General features: G+C 37.4%; 1 protein-coding gene across 1 annotated transcript; it reads left to right on the top strand.

Annotated features, from left to right (window-relative positions):
• The first annotated feature begins 12,642 nt into the window (after positions 1-12,642).
• Positions 12,643-20,101, top strand: LOC138400128 (gastrokine-1-like). Its single transcript, XM_069494994.1, has 7 exons — positions 12,643-12,651; positions 15,014-15,049; positions 16,593-16,646; positions 16,735-16,872; positions 18,188-18,298; positions 19,214-19,361; positions 20,007-20,101. The coding sequence occupies exons 2-7, from the start codon at positions 15,038-15,040 to the stop codon at positions 20,099-20,101; spliced, it is 558 nt and encodes a 185-aa protein (XP_069351095.1). The 5' UTR covers positions 12,643-12,651; positions 15,014-15,037.
• Positions 20,102-20,792: the final 691 nt, after the last annotated feature.

Raw genomic sequence — 20,792 nt, 5'->3', positions numbered from 1 at the left:
TGCTTTGCTCGTACAAACAGTGCTGACACAGACATTTTTGTGCATGTTCAAGAATGCCCTGGAGTGTATGCCTTGCTTGGGTCACAGTGGGTGTGCAGAACCAATTATTCAAGATAATACCAAATCATTTTCCAAAAGGGTTGACCTGAACTACACTTGTCCTGGCATTGCAAAATACTCTGGTTCTACCACATCTTGCTAAGACTTCTTGTTGTTAAACTTTTTAATTTTTAATGGGCATGAAGTGATACATCATTTGCATGGTAAAAATTTGTATTTACCTAATGACTGCTGAAATCAAGTATCTTCTCATAACTTGGAACATTCAGGTTTCCTCCTCTATAATTTACTGGTTCATATCCTTTTCCCATTTTTCTAATTGGTATACATTTCTTATTGATATGTAGGAGGATTTCATATTCTGAATAAGAATTCTCTAATAATCTAGACTACAATTCATCAGATAACCTTGTTTATGTTGTCATTTGCTATGCAGAAGTTTTCAGTTTTAATGTTATCAAAAAGAGCAATATTTTCTTCTATAATTTGTGCTTTTTAGTCTTGCTTAAGAAATGTTTCCAAAGCATTTAGTGTATTTTCCTACATTTTCTTGAAGTCCTGCTTTCTACACTTAATTTTACTATTATTTTTAAGTGTAGTATTAGATTGCAATCCAGTTTGTTTTTCCATTTGGGCATCCAGTCGTCCCAGCATCTATTACTGAATGATTCAAACTTTTTCCACTAATTTATACTGTCATATATAGTTTCTGTGTGCGTTAGTCTGCTTAGTGTCTCTCAATTCTATTGGTCTATTTATCCATCCAAATGACAATACCTCCCAGTCCCAATTTCACTCTCTTTTTAAGTAAGTTTTGATATCTGGTAGAGCAAATCTCCTCAGTCTTGCTATTTTTTTAAATTGTCTTGGCTATTCTTGTGAGTTTTCTGTATTGCTTGTATGTTTTCCATAGTATTGATTTCTACTCTTATTAGTTTTTTCTGTTCACTTCTGTGAGAATTACTCTGTTCTTATTTTTCTAACTTCTTGAGCTGAATGCCACTTATTTATGTTTAATCTCTGTTGCTATTTCTAAGGAAATTATTCAAAAATACATATTTACCTCTAAGTACATTTTATTTTCATCCCACAACTATTTTGATCAGTTCTTAATATTTCTTAATTTGCACTGTAATTTTATCTTTAACTCACAAGTTGTCCAGGTGAATATTTTTCAATTTCTTGAGTAAAGATTTTTCTCCTTCCTCTCTCTTTCTCTCTTTCATTTGCTCCCTCTTTCTCTCTCTCTTCCTCTTTCTTTTTCGTTTATAAATATCCCATATATGTTTAAAATAACTGTATATTCTCTACCTGATTATGACATTTAAAATGAATTTTCCATTAGATCAAGCTTGTTAATTTCACTTTTTTCAAATATTCTACATTCTTCCTAATTTTTGATCTACCTGATCTAACTAATTTTATTAGAGGTGTGATTTTTAAAAACATTTATGATTGTGCTTTTGTCGGTTTCTATGTAATGTTTATGAGTTTTTGCTTCATGCTATTCACAGCAATGTTCTTCAGGCCATGCAAGTCCATCATCAGCGTATTGCCCTGCAGGACCGTGTCTTTCCTTTCTGTGTGCTGTGTCCCACTTTGCCTCTATTCGTGTTTGTTTGCTTTTGCCTTTAGTTTGCTTTCTTTTGGTTCTATTTGGGTGATATACTCCTCTGTTCATTTTATTTCTAACGTTTCTGTATGGTATTGCTTTAGATGTTTCTCTAGCTTGTAGAGATTTACCAAGTTTTTTTATTCTACAGTCTGAAAAATTCTTTTAATAGGTGTCATCTGTTTCCTACAACTGTGCTTACTGACATATTTTAGATTTTTTCTACTCTCTTGTTTTATTGTATACTTACTGTTTTCTTTCTTTGCATTTTTTCCTATTTTTTCTGCTTTTTTGGTATTGATAAAGATTTTGTATTCTTTTTTCATTTATCTTTCTGAAAGATGTAATTTTTTTATTATTTAGTGGTTATGTTGAAATTTTAACATGCATATTTAATTATTCATATTTCCTACAAATCCAAAACACATCCTGTATTTTGATCTTCCCAAAAGAAACAAGGAACTCAGTACTCTTTAACTAATTATCGGGCAGGCTTTCTATCCCAACATTGTTATAATTGTGTAGTTTTATTTTCACCTTTAAAAAATAACACAAAAGTAGTTAAGGTTACTATCAATAGATAATTAAATTTACTAAGAAATTTTATCAACTTCTGTGCTAATTCTTATTTTTTATATTCCAAAGACTTTATTTAATTTTTACTTAAGTGTATCTTTTAATAGTTCTTTTATTGAGAGCTTATTGATGCTAAAATATCTTGGTTTTTTTAATGTTTGAAAACGTCTTCATTTTCCCCCCACTTTTGAATAGTAGTTACAAGTTGACAGCTATTTTCTTTCTAGTATTGGAAAGATATTACTCCATTGCCTTCTGGCACTTATAATTGCTGATGTAAAATCTGATACCACTGTGATTTCAATGTTTCTTATTCATTCTTTTTCACAGTAATATGTTGTTTTATTCCAGCCTGTTTTGTTTAATAATTTTTCAATCTTCCTTATACATGTAATACCCTCATTTATATCCTTGAAGATCTTAAATATTCTTATTTATGTCTTTTTCTCACTATCTTATTTGTCAAATCATATAGTAAAATCCATTCCAACTGTTGATTTGGTTAGTTGTCTTTCTTGACAACTAGACCCATTTTCGACCCATTTTCACTATTACCTTTTTAATTATGAATCCTCTATTTTTAAGATATTTTTTTCAGTTGTGTGCTCTCTCTCTCCTTCTCTCTCTCACGTCACTTCTGTAACCCTTTTTTTATTTTCTAGGCGTCTACTATTATAATATATCAAGTTCACTCTGCCTAACGTAAAGGTAGTTGCATTCTTTCCTCAAAGTAGCTCTTTGTCCGGACATTGCTATTTCTACTGACAGTTTCTCCAGGTCTTTGGGCTCACCTCTAAGTCATCCTTGATTCTTCTGCCATTTTTCCTCCGTAATGCCTCTCCCATTTTGTGTCTTTCTTTTCGATCCATCAGCCCAAGCTCCATTCCTTCTTCTTACCACTGCACACTGTCCCTATCACAATGAGTTTTATTAGTCAGAATATTGACACCAACTGCCATAACAAGCAACGCCTTAATCTCAGTGATGTGACAAAATAAATTTTTATTTCTCACTCATGTGAAGTCTATGCAGATGATGTTCATAGTAAGTAGCTCTCTGCCAAGGAATGATTTGATTTTGACTTCTTCCTTATGTGGCTTCCCCATCTTCAGGATGTGGCTTCATGGTTAGTCTGGCATCATCCAGCTGGCAGGTGGGGGTTAGACAGACTTCACAGAGAAGACACACCTGCTTTTAAGTTTTGCTTTAAAAAATTAACAATCTCTTACATTTCATGCAGTTGGGCTTTTATGTCTTTTTCTTATGATTTATTCCAATACTTTTAGTGTTAGAAAAGCCTTTGCATTGCCAAAATCAGATCAAAGTTTACCTGTATTTTCTCCTAGTTTTAAAAATAGATTTTATTACATCTATATACTGTTTACATTTATTTTTAACATTAATTTGAGATTAATTTTGTTTATGGTAGGGTCTACATTAGCTTTTCCCACATAATTATATCCCCATCCCAGAGTCTTCTATCACCCTCACAGCAGTTTTTGAGCCCTTGCATGGGTATAGCAGAAAATGACACAATAATGAATTCCTAGGCTGACCACACCATATCAAAGTGGAATTTTGTGAGAGTGGAGGAACAGGGGGAGGGATATGTCATGACTTTTAATACTTTTAATACTTTTAATACATGTAAGAGATAAAAGACAATATCTTCAACGTACCAAAAGTTTTAATAAATCCACAATAAAATAATGGACACATTCAGTTTTTTAATAGTCAAATAACCTGATTAGAGGGAGGGAGAATAATCATAGGCAGTGGTAAAGAGTTGAGGCTCCAGTAATATCTCACCTGGATTTGAATTCCAGGTTCTCTAGTTTCTCATTGTGTGCCTCAGTACACAACAGCTGGAAAGAAAGGATAACAAAGAGCCTCCTCAAAGCATCCTTTTGAACATTGAAGAACTCATATATGTAAAGTATTTATTGATAGAACAGTTGCTGACACACAATAAGCACTTAGTAAAATTTACCTAATAACATTATCACTATTCATTATAAATAAAACATATCTAGTCTCATATATTATTAGGGAATTACAAATTTAAATAGCATTATTAAGTTAAATTGAAATGGAATTAAGATATCCAGAAAAATCCCGATTATTTAGTAATTTTTTTAAAAATTGCTTCTAAAGAAGTAATTTTATTTATGACTTCTTTAGAAGTAAATGAGGGCCAAAGAGGAAATCACAGAGAAATTAGTAAATATTTTTAATTCAATGGAAGTGAAAAGATAACATATGAAAATTTGTGGGATGCAGCTTAAGTAGTGCTTAGAGAGAAATTTCTAGCATTAAATATTTATTTTAGGAAAAAATGAAGGTCTCGGATGAATGACTTAAGTATCTACCTTAAGAAATTTGAAAACAAATATCAAATTAAACTTAAATCAAGCACAAAACAAGAAATAATAACACATTATAACCTGTAAATGAATATTTGTAGTGGCTTTCTTTGTAAGCACCCAAAACTAGAAACAATGAAAATGCCTTTAACTCGTGAATAAATAGATAAATTGTGGTACATTTATATAACATAATACTAGTGAACAATAAAAAATGATACACCATGATACATATGAATCTCATATGCATTATGCTAAGTGAAGTCCCTAACATCTATACATAAATGGTAAACATAATCCAACTCCTAACAGATTAACATAAGACCTTATGCAAAAGGTCTATTTACCTCAGGTCCTGTCCTTCAATATGTCATGTCCAACTTTCAATAAAAAATTACAAGTCATGCTAAAAGGCAAGAAAAAACAGTCTGAAGAGACAACGCAAGCATCAGAACCAGACCCATATGGCAATGATGTTGGAATTATCAGATAGGGAATTTAAAATAACTATGATTACAATGCTAAGAGCTCTAATAGAAAAAGTAGACAATATGCAAGAGCAGATGAGTAATGTAAGCAGAGAGAGAGAATCAAAATGAAATGCTAAAAATCAAAAACATGGTAACAGAAATGAAGAATGCCTTTGATGAGTTCATTCATAGGCTGGACATGGAGGAGGAAAGAACTAGTGAACTTGAAGCTATGTCAATAGAAACTTCCCAAATTGAAATAAAAAGAGAAAAAAAAATTTAAAGGAACAGAATACGCAAGAACTATCAGACATTTTTTAATGGCCAAAATATGTATAATTGAAATACCAAAAGGAGAATAAAAAGTAAAAAGAGCAGAAGAATTTTGAAGTCATAATAGCCAGGAGCATTTTAAAATTAATGACAGACACCAAAACACAGATCCAGGAAGTTCAATGAAACCAACCCGGATAAATACCAAAAAATCTAAACCTAGGCATATTATATCCAAACTGCAGAAAACCAAAGACAAAGAAAATCTTGAAAGAAGCCAGAGGGGGAAAAAATATACCAATAAAAGAAAAAGGAAAATAGTTACAGTGGACTTCTCTTTAGAAATCATGGAAGCAAAAAGAAAGTTGGATAAAATATTTAAGTGTTAAAAAATCCCTACCAACCTAAAATTCTATATCCAGAAAAATTATCCTTTAAAAATGAAAGAGAAATAAAGACTTTCTTAAAAAACAAAAACTCAGGGAATTTATCACCAGCAAAGCAGCTCTGCAAGAAATGTCAAAAGAAGTTCTTTAGGCAGAAGGCAAATGATATAGGTCAGAAACTCAGATTTACATAAACAAAGAAAAAGCATGAAAGAAGAAATAAATTATGGTAAAATAAAATCTTTTATTTTATTATTCTTAAATATTTATTCATATTAATAATAACAATGTATTGTGAGATTATAGTATAAGTGAAATGAATGACAACGATGTTATCAAGGATAGGAGGGAAGAATTGGGAATACTCTGTTAAAAGGTACTTGCACTACTTGAGAACAGTGTTACTTGAAAATAGACTTAAATTAGTTGTGAATGTATAATGCAAACAGAGCAATCACTAAAAACTTTTTTAAAAAATATAGTTGATATGCTAAGAGAGGAGAAAAATGGAATCATATCAAATGCTCAATTAAAACTAAAGAAGGAAAAAAGAGGGGAAAAAACTGAAACAAAAAAAATACAATGAGTAGAAAAGTTACAGACATGTTAAATATCAGTTCAACTATGTCAATAATCATGAACTGTGAATGATCTAAATACACCAAGTAAGACAGAGATTGTCAGTGGATTAAAACAACACAAGACCTAACTATATGCTATCTTCAAGAAACTCATTTTAACTATAAAGATACAAATAGCTTAAAAGTAAAGGAGTGGAGAAAGATACACTACATAATGCTAATCAAAATAAAGCTGAAGCAGCTGTATTAGTTTCAGAGAAAGCTGACTTCAAAATAAGGAAAATTATCACGAATAAAGAGGGGCATCACAAGTATAAAGGAATCAATTCTCCCAGAAGATATAACAATCCTTAAAATGTATGCACCTAACAATACACCATCAAAATATGTGAGGCAAAAACTGATAGAATTGGGAAATCTCTGTACCTTCCAATCAATATTGCTGTGAACATAAAACTGCTCTAAACAGGAAAGTCTATTTTTTAACAAACCAATAGAACTGCAAAGAGAAATGGATAAGCCCACTATTATAAGGGGAGACTTCAATATCCTTCTTTCAATCATGAATAGATGAAGTACGCTGAAAAGCAGTAAGGATATTGTTAAAATGAACAGTACCATCAATAAATTGATTCTAGTTGCTATTTATAGAAAACTTCATTCAACAGTACACAAATTTTTCTCAAGCTCCTATAAAACATTCACCAAAATAGACCACATTCTGGGCCACAAAGCACACCTTACAAATTTAAAAGAATAGAAATCATACAAAGTATGTTCTCAGACCATAATGGAACTAAATTACAAATCAATAACAGGAAGATAACCGGAAAATCCCAAAACATTTGGAGACTAAATAGCACATTTCTAAATAACACATGAATCAAAGAACTTTCAAGAGCAGTAAAAAGAAATATGCTAAAAGTTAATAGTGATTATTTCTTCATAGTAGAATGATACGTGTGAATCAAATCTTAGAAACAATATATTAACAACACATTCCTCCAAGAAGAGAGGGAATGAAGATTGGATGAAGATAGAGATTGAGAGGTGGAGGGATGACAGTTCAAGAAGCCTGATACCTCCTATTTTCTCAGTGTCATAGACAGTTAGGTTAAAGATAGTGGTGATGTAGAAGACTTGGATAAACTGGCAAAGATTTGAACAGTTGCCGAAAAAAAAGGGGGAAGAAGTTAACTACAAACAGGAAAGCTGAACTCCACTAATGCTACCACAGGACCAGGAAGAAATCATTTTGAGTTTAAATTCTTTTCTATTTTAACTCCCACCAAGAAGCGGGGGGGTTCTTCTGGGAAATTGGCCTCCTCTAGATTTGAGGTAAGTAGCCAACATTCGTAGAACCTATTTTGTATCTGAATTTCAGTTGAGGTTATTCTTTACTGAGTGCCAATCAGGAGGCAGGAAGTATGCTGGACACAAGGGCATGAGTTCTGTGCAAGGAACTCACAGCCCAATAGATATCTAGGGAGGACATCACATGTCATCTATATATACATTCCATCTATTTCAAGGTGAGTCATGAAACTCTAAACAATAAAGAATATTTACATTTCTAAAACATACATATTTATATACCTCCCTTTATACGTGCTTGATCTTCCTTTATGAAGAGACTACATCAAATTTAAAGGTGTGTCAATTACACCTTTAGAGAGAAACACCCATGGCCACCACCTAAAATATTAATTTACTGGGAGGAGCTCAAGGGTGTTGGAACATATGGGTGTGGGGAAGAAAAAAGAGCCTTCAAATACACAGGGAAGTGTTGGGCCAAAGAGAAAGGGAAGTTTCACATTGCTATTGGTGAAGATTAAATCCATATAATATCTTGTACTCGGTGTGTAGCAAGTTGTAGGTTCTTGATAAGTTAGATAATTCACACTCAATTTTTCTTTATCTCATTGTGATTAAATGAGATATATAGTAACCATAAAGGTGAATCTGAGAGTATAAAGAATGCTATAAGGTGGTCTCATAGCCACTGAACCCCTAGTTCACACCACCTGGCTCTGCTGCTCCCCTAGGCTGGAGTGGCCTGACCCTTACTTCCTGTATATCTACGTCAATCTGTCCCACACGACTCAGCCAAGGTCCAACTGCTGCATGAATCCTCCGTAACACCCCAGCCTAGAGAAGTCACATTCCCCTGAACGTTTGCCTCTATTACTCATTTGGAGAAGCTGCAAGGCAGAAAGGAAGGAGCACACACTCCAGAATTGTATGAATTCATCAGTCCATTACCTGTCATGTGCCCTTGGATAGGTTACAAAGCCTCTCAGAACCTTGCGCCTTCTTCTTCCCTTACTTTATCTATACTATATGTGTGCCTTGGCTCCCATCACGGCCAGCTATGTAACTGACAATGCCCAGTGCAAAAAGAAAATATGGGATCCCTTATTCAAAAAAGCAGAAAAAAACAGCTTTTTCCTTTCATCCATAGGTTTTTCTCCTTCTTTTAACCTGTGATGGTGTTTTTTTTTTTTGTTTGTTTGCTATTTATTGTCTCACTCCCTTGGGCACAGAGATATTTGCAAGTAAGTGCAGACCCTCAAAGATATCCTGGGCCCCCCACCCCACAGCTCAGCATGCAGGTGTATGTGTCCAATCTTGAGCTTCCTGTGCCTGCAGCCAGGCCCCACCAGCAGAGAGAGGTAGAGGAGTGGTGCTCGAGAGCCCATCCAGGGAAGTGGGGAGGCAGAACCACGTGGGAGCTGAGGCTCCAAGCTCCCAGCATGTGCTCCATTGTCCCATTGGCTCCACTTAGGAAACACAAATTCAAAAATAAAATTGCTAAGAATTTCAAGATGGCAACCACAAGCACTAAACCCAAGTGAGGAGCTCTCTTCCCAGCATGGGCCGTCTGCATGCACTGGCCCCCAAGTCCATAAAGCCCATCCTGCCTCACATAGATTTCAGGATCTCAGAGTGTGAGCACTGGTTGTTTTACATCTTCAAATCTTCTGTAGCCCTTGTGCTTAACTGAGGCATTGCATTAGCTGGAGCATGATGAATTGCTGTTAACTGATTATTTCAATATGAGAAAATGCATAGGGGGTTGTAGGCCCACTGACTCATTGCTGAGAAGCAAATGAAAGAAATTTCCTGGCCTAGATGAGGCAAGTTGGCTTTTATTCAAACCCAGTGGGACCTTTGAAGGAAAAGTGCACTCCAGAATAAGTCCTGATGGATAAGCTTTATTAAGCATTTCCAGGAATTGGCAACTGGATTATAAAGAGAAAGAGAGCATAATTGAAGAAAGATGTAAACTCAAACTTCCCTGAGGCATCTCGGAGGATCCAATGTCTTCCTCTGAGGATGTGAAAAGACTCCACCTGTGTGTGCATGTTCTTTTTGAGAAGGAGAATCAGTCACCCTGCAGAAAATTTGGTGATTCATCGTCATTGGCCCGAGGGCAAGTCCTTTACTTTGGCCCCTGCTGCCAGGTAGCAGTGGAGGACAGTGTGGTGTGGGGACCACAGGGTCCTCACCAGGCCCTGGCTCCAGGTGTGGCTCTGCTGACTCTAGCAGTCCTAACCATGTGGGATCTGAGTCTCATCTTTCAGTGAGCAGTTTAGTCCTTTCCAGGACTGACTGCTCTGATTGAATGAATGGACCTTGAGCATGCGCGATTTTGCAGTTATCTCTAAACTGCTTCAATAGAAACACTGAACGAGGTACTCTGTTATTATTTCTGATTTAGCCATGAGGTAATTATAAAGTGACAAGTTGCTATCACTTTGATATTTCTGTGCTCATCTGGGCATGTTTTCTCCAAATGTTTTTCAGAACAGAAGTGCTTAACCAGGCTCAATTGTTCGTCATGATGACGAAAAACGAAGTTATTGATCAACATTCTCTTCATCTCTACTTTCACATATGTTATACACAGGATGAAATTACTCAGATGATCTTCTTTGAGCAAGATTTTTTAAAGCCCTTTTTACAACACTCAAACACTCAAGGTAACAACTAATCTGAAGGATAGTATCTCTTTGCTTGCCTCCAAGGGGATCCAGAAGGTTTGGCAAGTGCAATTGCACAGATACATACAAGCAGCAACAGAAAGGCAGAAATATATGTATTTTGGAAGGCAACGGTCCCAGAGGAAACAGCAAAAATAAAGAGCTCAGCGATGCCTTAGGAAAGTGCTCCCTCGTCTTTGCTGTCATTCGGAAAGAATTTCTCTCCTATGCAAAAATAACTGTGTAATAAGATTGGATTTTCTGAAATTAGAAGCTTTCTAGCAATAGCTATTAAAATGCTATTTTACATGTTCCTGTTGCTATTGATTTTAGATGTGTCATTCCCAGTCACAAGTACTAAGAGGGACTTGACGAGAGTGCGTCACTGCTGCAAGCGCCAAGGCTGTAGTCACGGGCGCCACAGCTACAGTCTGAGCTACAGGCTGGTAAACCGACACCACAGGAGGAGGCAGAAGCTCCCAGAGATGAAGTATATTCGGACTTCACAGTGAACCACCTGGCTTGGGAGCCACAGCAAGTTGCCAACAAACTAGTGTACAGGTTGCTCAGAAAAACAACAAGAAAGGCAAAAAGACCGAGAGAGAATCTCTGCATGAAGGGACTTCCACACTCAAACAAATAAATTATAGTTTGAGGGCAAATGGGCTAAAGGTCAGCTGAGTCCTAAATATCGGAAAATAGGATAAGAATTAAAGGGAAGCCAAGATGACTAAGGGCTTCATAGGCGTTAATGACGACAAGGTCATTCCATTAACAGGTCCATATAGGAGAGGGAATCTTGAGTAAGAATATTTAACGATAAAAACGTGCCCTGTAGGTAACCATTCCCCTCTAGTCAGAGACAAAAAATCAAAACTACAATATCATCTCACCCTAGTTAAAGTGGCTTTTATCCAAAAGATAGGCAATAACGGATGCTGGCGAGGATGTGGAGAAAGGGGAACCCTCATACACTGTTGGTGGGGAGGTAAATTAGTGCAGCCACTGTGGGGAACGGCATGGAGCTTCCTCAAAACACTAACACTAGAACTACCATATGAGCTGGCAATCCCACTCCAAATCCATGACATCAGTATGTCAAGGAGATATTTGCATTTCTGTGTTCAATGCAGCATTATTCACAATAGCCAAGATATGCAATCGATGTAAGTGTCCACCAATGGATGAATGGATAAAAAAACTGTGGTACATATACACAATGGAATATTATTCAGGCAATAAGAAAATTATGAAATCCTGTCATTTGCAATAACATGGGTGGACATTATGTTAAGGGAAATTAGCTAGGAGGACATTATGTTAAGGGAAATTAGCTAGGCACAGAAAGACAGATACAGCATGTTTTAAGTCACATGTGGGAGCTAAAAAAAAAAAAAATTGAATTCATGGAGTTAGAGAGTAGAATGATGGTCACCAGGGGATGGGAAGGGTAAGTGGGAAGGGGAGGAGAAAGAGGGGATAGTTTATAGCTACAAAAATACATTACATAGAAGGAATAAGATCTAGTAGTTGGTAGCATAATAGGGTGACTGTAGTTAACAACAATTTATTCTATATTTAAAAAAAAAACTAAAGAGTGGAGTTGGAATGTTCCTAACACAAAAAAACAGTAAATGCTTGAGGTGATGGGTACCCCAATTACCATGATTTGATCATTATACACTGTATGCCTGAACAAAACTATCATGTATCCCTAATAACTAAAAATTAAAGATTAGTTTTAAAAAAAGAAGGAATGTGAAAAGTCTTCTTTCTATGGGAAAACTCTAGATGTCCCTCCAGATGCCAGATGCCTGGTATGAGCATATTTCATCTCATTGGGTCCACACAAAAGGAATTTCTACCGAGCTTGCCCCAACAGGACGTGGAGCAGAGTGAAGCTTGGGTGTGCGCGCTGGAAGATAAAATGGTGATAGGGGCATGTGTCTCAGCACGGCCCAGCATCTCCCTCTGTGGGCAGGGCAGGCCCTGTTTACCCATGGGCTGGTTTGCCCCACATTAACCCCAAGGCACTGAGGTCACACCATCACCTGCAACTCCCTGGATGTGTCACCACAGCCAGGGTAGGGCAGCACCTCTCCAGCTGGCACCAAAAAGCAGACATGAATAAATATATGCACTTCTATCCTCTGGCTTGAACGTCTTCTCTATACAACTAGAATTTTTTTAAACGGGCCTATTGAACATCATATGTGTGTCAGCACATTTTAGGTTCTACAGAGGTGACAAAAATCATTGACATGTTCTGTCTTCCTCTCATGAGACAAATGAAATGTAAGACATAGCTCTCAGGGCAAGAGGGAGCAAGAGACTTGCTCATACTTCGGTAGGATTTGGATGAGACCCGGATTGAGGTGAGGGTTTACCCCCCCCCCACCCCCACACACACACACTCCACACAGCACAGAGGAAGAGGTTCTTCTGGTTTGGGAGCCATTGAAGTAACAATATTGTTTAAAGGAGGAATTCCTTCTCTTTTACCCATAGGAAACCTAAAGCCTAAAGGGGGAAAATGACTCATTCCAAGAAGGAAGACTAGAATCTAGATTTCCTGGCTCCCAGTTCTAACAAGTAGCCACCCAAATGGATTTTCCGGTCCTGGGTACACCCTCAGAGGCAGCATGATTGTTGTTTCCCTAAGGAAAGTGCCCCCTAGGGATGTTAATAGGTGTTAGGAAAAATAAATAAAAGAAAAAGGAAAAACAATCAGGTTCTGTAGTGAAATAAGTTTAGAAAAATCTGGATAAAGCAACGTAGCATACATTTCTCCTCTATAGACTTCTTAGCCCATTTGACGTGTGAATGTGAATTGTCAGTCTCTAAGAGTGGGATTATTGGACGCTGAACTCTATCTACCTATCTATCTATCTGTTCATCTATTTGTCATGGAACATCTTCCAGACCCGCATTTCGCAGGTCCACTGTAGAACCTCGAGTTCTTGGTATGACATGCAAAAGCTGTGCTGGGCACTGCGCAGGTGCACCAAGATGACAGCCCAAGGATGCGTCTAAAGGTAGAGACAGTGCTATCCACTCTTTGACTTCTCAGTAAAGGTCCTAAGGCAGATGGAGACTTCCTCACACATGTCTGCCCCCTACCCCAGGCTTATTGACCTTTTGTGGGCAAAGAGTGAGTTTGAAAGAAACTAGTGGATACATTAAAAACAGAAGGAATATCCTACTACAGTTGGTCTAATCCGCTCCTACCAACATTTTGGAAGAGGCATTGATAGTGACTCGAGCTGTGTAACCATGTAACCCTATGTTATGGTTACAGTCCATACTCAGGAGGACAATTGTGGGCACAAAGTCTCCAGAAGGAAATTTTGTAGATCAACAATCAATGCGATACAGTTTTCCTCTTCAGTAAATTTGATTTACTAGCTTCAGTTTGTAGGTGGGAGCAGGGAAAAAACTTAAAACTTTATTTCATCTCCAAGACTATTTTGAGCATTTACTTTTTTGCCCAATTGACAGCTTCTATTCTGCTTTTGGTTAAAACATTTTTTATTATTTTAACATAATTTCTGAAAATTAAACCATTAGAAGCAAATAAAAGGACAGAGATTTCTTTTCTAGCTCCAGGAATAAAACAAAGAAAGTTCCATAAAGCAAATGGGGGAGATATGATGAAGGCAGCAATATTTGAGCTGGATCTTGAAAAATGAATAGCAGTTCACCAAGAGAAAGGCAGGGGGTGGCACTCCAAGATGAGGGAATGGACATGCACAAAGGCGTGAAGCCATAGGAATGGTGAGAACTCTGGCGTAGCTTGAATATAGGTGCATGGCATAAAGTGACGGCTACACCTAAGGAGTCTTTGGAAACTTTATCATAAAGAACCCTGGATGCCACTCCAATGAGTGTGAACTTTATCTTGTGGACTGACAGTGAAAGTTTCTAAGCACGGTAGAGTTATGGCTATATATGTACTTTAGAAAGGCAATCTTAGGGAAATTGGAGAGAATGCACTGGAATATAAGAAACTGGTGACCAGAGTGATCAATTACTCAACTGTTGTAGAAGTCCCGTTGAGGGAGCTGTGGGCAAGGTCAAAGTTGAGAGGCATTTCTGAGATAAAACGACGTGGTTTAGTAACTAACTGGATGTAGCGCCAAAGAAAGGACAGTACCAGATGTAGGGTACTGTCATTAAGAGTGCTCAGGATTGCAGAAAAGAGGATAGGTTTAGTGGGAGTCGCTCACAGAAGATGTTCAGCCCACGCAAAACCAGAACAATGGGCTCAGGTAAAGATAAGAAGAGGAAACCTTTTCCACATTCGTACAGGATCTGCTATCTGGAAGGCCTGGTATATACACAGTTTTTCATCTATGGTTTTGTTTGGTTTTAGGGATTATACTTTTTCTGAATCTGAGCAATGTCAATGTATAAAGTACCCACGCCACACCTTTCATTGGACAAGAAGTTATCATAAATCATACTGAGTTTGTTGTGATACCTTGAACTTCAGCAGGTGATGTGTCAGATCAACTCCATGTCAAAGTGCCTTGCAAAACCAGGTAGATATTCTGAAGAACTTCCTGGCGCACCGAGGTCATGGCACAGATATGGGGAGTGGAGAAAGATAAGTCTTTGACCCCACCTGACCACACCTCGTTTGAGCAAAGCTGGTTAAGTATAAATGGGAGAAGGCTTCTCGTCCAAGTCTACATCTGCCTTCTCCTAAGCTCCATTGCTTTCGTGAAGACAAGATGAAGTTCACAGTGAGTAGATTTTTCCTTTTGAATGTATTACCATATAATTGGAGACTGTTAACTTTCTGAGATAAGGGGTCTGCTTCTTGTGGCAATAGCACTATAACAGAAAACTTTGTAAAAAAAAAAAAATTCTCTTTCCTTTTCATGGAATACAGCATTTATAAGCATCTCTATAGAGAAAGATAATTATACTGGGATTAGACAGCTGCCTGAGCATCTTATACTGTGTTATCTTTAACAAAATTACTTTCCAAATCACCTGATTCTGGTCTCTACACAGGGCAAGCCCTAGAAAGTGCCTGATCTTTCCTCATTCTTGAATTCCTCCTTTTACCAAAATTTCTGAGTACGATCAGGGAAGATAAAAAGCTTATTGTCAGAATGAGTGGGTAGGAGACTTACTGTCACATTCTTTGCTGTGAATCGGATCTCCATGAAAAAAAGGTTTGCCTTGGGCCCTGTCATGGCTGTTTATTCAGGCAAGCGTCCCAAACATGAAGTGAGTGCAGTATCTCACCTGTGGTTCCAGGCAGAAGCTCCAGAGGGTAGGAGGTGGACCACAAAATCCTGCCAAAGGAAGAGTAGTACCAGGTTTTTTATAACAGGATGCAAAGGGGCTAGAATCAGATGAATATTTTCAAGTTTCAATATACTACACACTGGAATATATTACAGCAGACTCTTTTTTATAGTGGGATTTCAAATGTAAAATAATTATCTAGAAATAAGTCCTCCTAATAGCAGCAAGATTAAAAAAATCTGGGGGCCCTCCAGACATAAGTTAGAAGATCTGATTTCTCTTCTAGTTCTGCATGAACAAGAGGTGCAATCTTGACCAAGTGGCTTAACCTCTGAAGCTCAGTTTCCTCATCTGTAAAAGGATTTCAATGTACTAGTTGTTCTCTAAAATTTCTTCCTCCCCTGACTTTTTAGGAGACTAATTTTTAATACCTTGTTAAGCTATTGGGGGAAAAAATTAAACAAACGTTAAAAATTACCTTGATCCTCCAGTGTAGTTTTCAAACTATTTTGTCCCAGACAAAAGAAATGACAATAGTTACCCATGATGGGGCACCCTGCATAAAGCTCTGTGTTCTGATAGCCAGTGACATGTGACAAATAACTAAACCATGTACTTTATTAAAAGGAAAGCATCCCACATCAAACAGGAAAATTAACTTACATCACTTTCACATGTGATTTTCGCAACTTATAACCACTTTCATGACATGTTATTCATTCACGCTATGCTATTCATTTTAAAGTTTATTCTTCATCTGTTTTTCATAAGATCTGTATTAACAATTCTAAAACTATATATCACATTAAAGTAATTACTTGTGATTAGTCAATAATTCTATTTATCATTAAAACTTCCTGTGGTTAAAAAAAATACAAAGTAAAAGAAGAAGAAAACACATTGAACTAGAACACAACACATTGGTAAAATTATTTAATATTAAATATTTTCTATAAGTTTGAATAGAAGAAAAAAGGAGAGGACATCATTCTGCCATATGATAGTAGCCAATGTTACTTATGATTTCAGATTGTCTTCGCTGGACTTCTTGGAGTCCTCCTAGCTCCTACCCTTGCTGACTACGTAAGTCTCACCTTTTAAAGTTTGTTACCAAAATGCATTTGCAAAGAAATGTGGTATTTAATCACTCTTAATTCCTTATAAACTTCAGAATATCAACGTCAATGATGACAATAACGTTGCTGGAAGCGGGCAGCAGTCAGTGAGTATCAACAATGAACACAACGTGGCCAACGTTGACAATAACAATGGATGGAACTCCTGGAATACCCTCTGGGATTACAAAAATGTAGGTAGCCACTATGCCATTTCCATTCCATTCTTTATAAATATGATGTCTTTTTGAACAAAAAAAGTGCAAGTTAACCGTAAAAAATTTTAAAAAAAATAGATTCTAACTACACATAAGCATATAGTTATAAGTAAAAGTGCCTGTTTTGCTCTCCCAATTTCACTTCCTAGATATAACTACTGTTAATAAGTGTTGCCAGATTAGTTAAAATTAAAATCAATGAACAGTTATCAGGATCCGCTATGTTCAAGAGATTGTGGAGATGTAAAGCAAATATGAACATCCTTTTGCCTTGTCTACAAACACCCTCAATCATAATGAAAGACCTATACAGCATCATTGCTTCCAAAGCATAGTCCATTTCATTCTGTCTTCAATTTCCTTCTAAAGAGATAAAAGTTGACATTTCACCTGTAATTCAAAAGGACCAAAGGTAAATGACAATAGTAATTGGTAAGGGAGAAAAAGAAAAGAAAAGAAACACTTGGCACTGCTTAGGAGACCTGACTCTGCAATTACCAGCCCCATTTTTTTTTTTTTTTTTTTTTTTTGAGACAGAGTCTTACTCTGTTGCCCTGGCTAGAGTGCCTGTGGTATCAGCCTAGCTCACAGCAACCTCAAACTCCTAGGCTCAAGTGATCCTTCTGCCTCAGCCTCCCAAGTAGGTGGGACTACAGGCATTTGCCACCATGCCCGGCTAATTTTTTCTATATATTTTTATTTGTCCAGCTAATTTCTTTCTATTTCTTTTTTCAGTAGAGATGGGGTCTCACTGTTGCTCAGGCTGGTCTCAAACTCCTGAGTTCAAACGATTGGCTCACCTCAGCCTCCCAGAGTGCTAGGATTACAGGCGTGAGCCACCGCGCCCGGCCACCAGCTCCATATTTTTAAATAGCAAAATTTTAAATATCAAACTCTTTATTGTTTCAGTTTTATCCGATCAATTAGAACACTGATTTCTGTCTTACCTGCCTCATTGAAATGTGAGAATCAAAGTAGACTAAAATGTGATAGCTTTTTAAAGTTTGTTTGAGTAAAACAGATATCTGTAGAGAGGTTCTTATCACACTAGAACCTGAAGATAAGGGAATGAGTTAGATACTGAGTCGCTGCCCTCACAGCACTTGCAGTCTGTCCTCGCAAACATTAGCAATGTGTGTGATTGCCAGGCGGGACTAGATCCAGTGCTCTTATCCCAGCCCATTCCATCCTCATCTTGAAGTTCCATTTCCCTCTGCTGGTGGAATTGGCTTCTGATAAGAAAAGCTCCTTGAAGAACACACACCTCACTATCTACCATTTTCTTTAAAAGGAGTTTGCTGCAGTTAGACTCTTTCGGAAGACGACATGCATTGTGCACAAATTGAACAAGGACGCCGTGCCTTCCATTGAAGCCCTAGGTGCGCTGGCCAAAGAAAAGAAGGTAAAAATAAAAGTCTTTCTATTTTTGGTGAGGGGAGAGGTTTTATGACCTCCAGTAAACAATGAGGAAATCATAGTCATTCCCTCTCGCCCACGGTATGTTGTAGTGTGCAGCACAAAGGGAGAAGAGCAATTGGTAGTTGACTGAGGGCAGGCAGCTTCCACCACATCAAATGCAGTGGCTCACACCTACCCCTACGGCAGCTGAGCAGAACACCTAGAGGAACAAAGCTCTGATCACACCAATGGGAGCCCTCAGTGGCTTCTCCACTGACATTTTTCCGCAAGGGTTAGTTAGGGTTATCAGATTTAGCAAATAAGTTAAGTTTAACCAGTTAAGTTTGACTTTTAGGTAAACAATGGATCATAGTTTTAGTATAAGCACGTCCTATGCAATTTTGGGCATACACTTATACTAAAAAATGGTTTATTGTTTATCTAAAATTCCAATGTAACTGGGTGTCCTATATTTTACCTGGCCACCCTAGTTGAGATGGGTAGGAAGAGGGGATCCATAGTTCTTTAAAATGTTTGCCTGAGTTCATATTCCTATAACAGATAAACGGGTATCTTTCGTTGACAAGGTAGAAAAAAATAAATAAACTGCATTCTCAGAAGATGATTATCACGTAGCTCAACCCAAGGAATCCACGTTGACCAAATGAGGTCCAAGTTTCAGAATAAATTTAGCCTCATGGTTCTGTTTTTATGAGAAGCTGAGGTTTCAAACTGGCTAAATCCCTTAGGACACTTAGAAATTCTGAGATACACAGGGCTTTTCTTCATCTTTATTATGGAAAAATGATAGCCAAGCAACACCTCCTGTTGGACTTGCACTTCCTCTAATCAACAAATTCCTGGTCTTGGCATTCATTCTCTCTCTTTTTTCCTTTCTACCTGTCTTCTTCACACTCAGCTTCAGGAGAAAGGACCAGGGGGACCACCTCCCAAGGGCCTGACGTACTCAGTGAACCCTAACCCAGTTGATGACCTGAATAAGTTTGGAAAAAACATTGCTACCATGTGCCGGGGGGTTCCTACATACTTGGCAGAGGAGATTCAAGGTGAGTAGCCTCCCCACCGTGCACTCCAAGTTAGTGCTGGTGGAATTGTAGGACTATTCTCAGGCATGTCCACAGGGCAGCAATCACGTAGGGGACGGTCACCACAACTAAAACTCTGTGCCAGGCACTGTTCTGACTGCTTTAAGTGTGTTACTTCTTTTGTTCTTCACAGCAATCTTTTATTATAGGTCCTACTGTTATGCCCACTTTATGGATGACAAAGCTGAGGCACAGAGAGAAGTCACAAAACCCTTGCCTGGGTCTATCCCATGCATTTTGGTTCTGGATTCTGTGCTTTGAAACATTATGGAATTATGCCTTTCAAGAGTGAATCTAGAGTAAACTCAAGGCATATTCAAAAGAATACATGAATGGCTAAATGAAAGGGTAATACCCTAGAATCTATTGACTTTCTATAGCTCAATCATTCGATTTCTAGGCATTTAAAGAATAGCTTACACAAAAACAAAGAGCCCACCTACGAACTTAAGCTAACAGCAATTTTGCAGATCTCTGAATTGATTGATTTCATCTTGATAGATAGATCTTGAAATTAGTGCATAGGTAGCTTGGGCGTGTGTGACACACTTCCCCAAAAAGAGTCCTTAAATAGACATTGATACAGACTTCCTTTCTTTTTATCAGGGCCAAGCCTGTTTTATGAATCAAGAAAGTGCTTCCGTGCTAATATTCTCTGGATTCTGAACATTTCCTTCTGTGGAAGAACAGTGGAGAACTAAAAAAAACTTTTTAAAGCCACTATGGATTTAGTCATCAGAATATGCTATGAGTAAAAATATGGGTTCTAATGGTTTTTATCTTGTCATTCTGAAATTTTTTTTCTGCTGGTTTATGTTTGTTTTCTTTAAGTTTCAATAAACCCATTTAGCACTGAATTCAGTTTACATTAACATTTCTTATGATTTCCATTTGGAATGCACAAGATCAAAAGTGCAATGTGGTGGTGGCAGGTTGCTGAAGTGCATTAGACCCAACTGTTCGCCTGTATGCAAATCCTGTCTCCCATAAAGAACCCCTTCAGATGCTTCAGATACTACTAACCACAGCACTGGGAATGGTTCCAAGACCAGCCGTATGTTCTGAAGGCTGCTCTATACTTGGTGTGCACAGTAACATTTCAAATCAGCAAGGAAAAAATTCACTTAAAATAGCCTAAATCAGAAAGGGAGGGTGGGTTATTACAAAAACGTAGGAGTATCTAAAACAATCCAAGCACAAGAAAAGCAGTTGAGTATCAAAGAGACTAGAACCAGGAGCCCTATTGACACCAAAACCAAATCTAATGAGTACAATGCACACCGTCTGGGGAATGACGCTTGAAGCTCTGACCCAGGGGCGGGTAGTGCATGGGCAATATACATAACCTAAACTTTTGTACCCCCATAATATGCTGATATAAAAAAAAGGAAA

Source organism: Eulemur rufifrons, chromosome 19, assembly GCF_041146395.1.
Source record: "Eulemur rufifrons isolate Redbay chromosome 19, OSU_ERuf_1, whole genome shotgun sequence".
In the NCBI taxonomy this organism is placed as follows: Eukaryota; Metazoa; Chordata; class Mammalia; order Primates; family Lemuridae; genus Eulemur; species Eulemur rufifrons.
The sequence above is the reverse complement of the archived record's forward strand: the minus strand, read 5'-3'. Positions and strand labels throughout refer to the sequence as shown.

Bases quoted from the DNA above. Each gene is read 5' to 3' on its own strand.
- LOC138400128 (XM_069494994.1), top strand. The intron at 16,873-18,187 runs GTAGGTAGCCAC...TTTCTTTAAAAG, and splicing joins CCCTCTGGGATTACAAAAAT to GAGTTTGCTGCAGTTAGACT. The intron at 19,362-20,006 runs GTGAGTAGCCTC...TCTTTTTATCAG, and splicing joins CTTGGCAGAGGAGATTCAAG to GGCCAAGCCTGTTTTATGAA.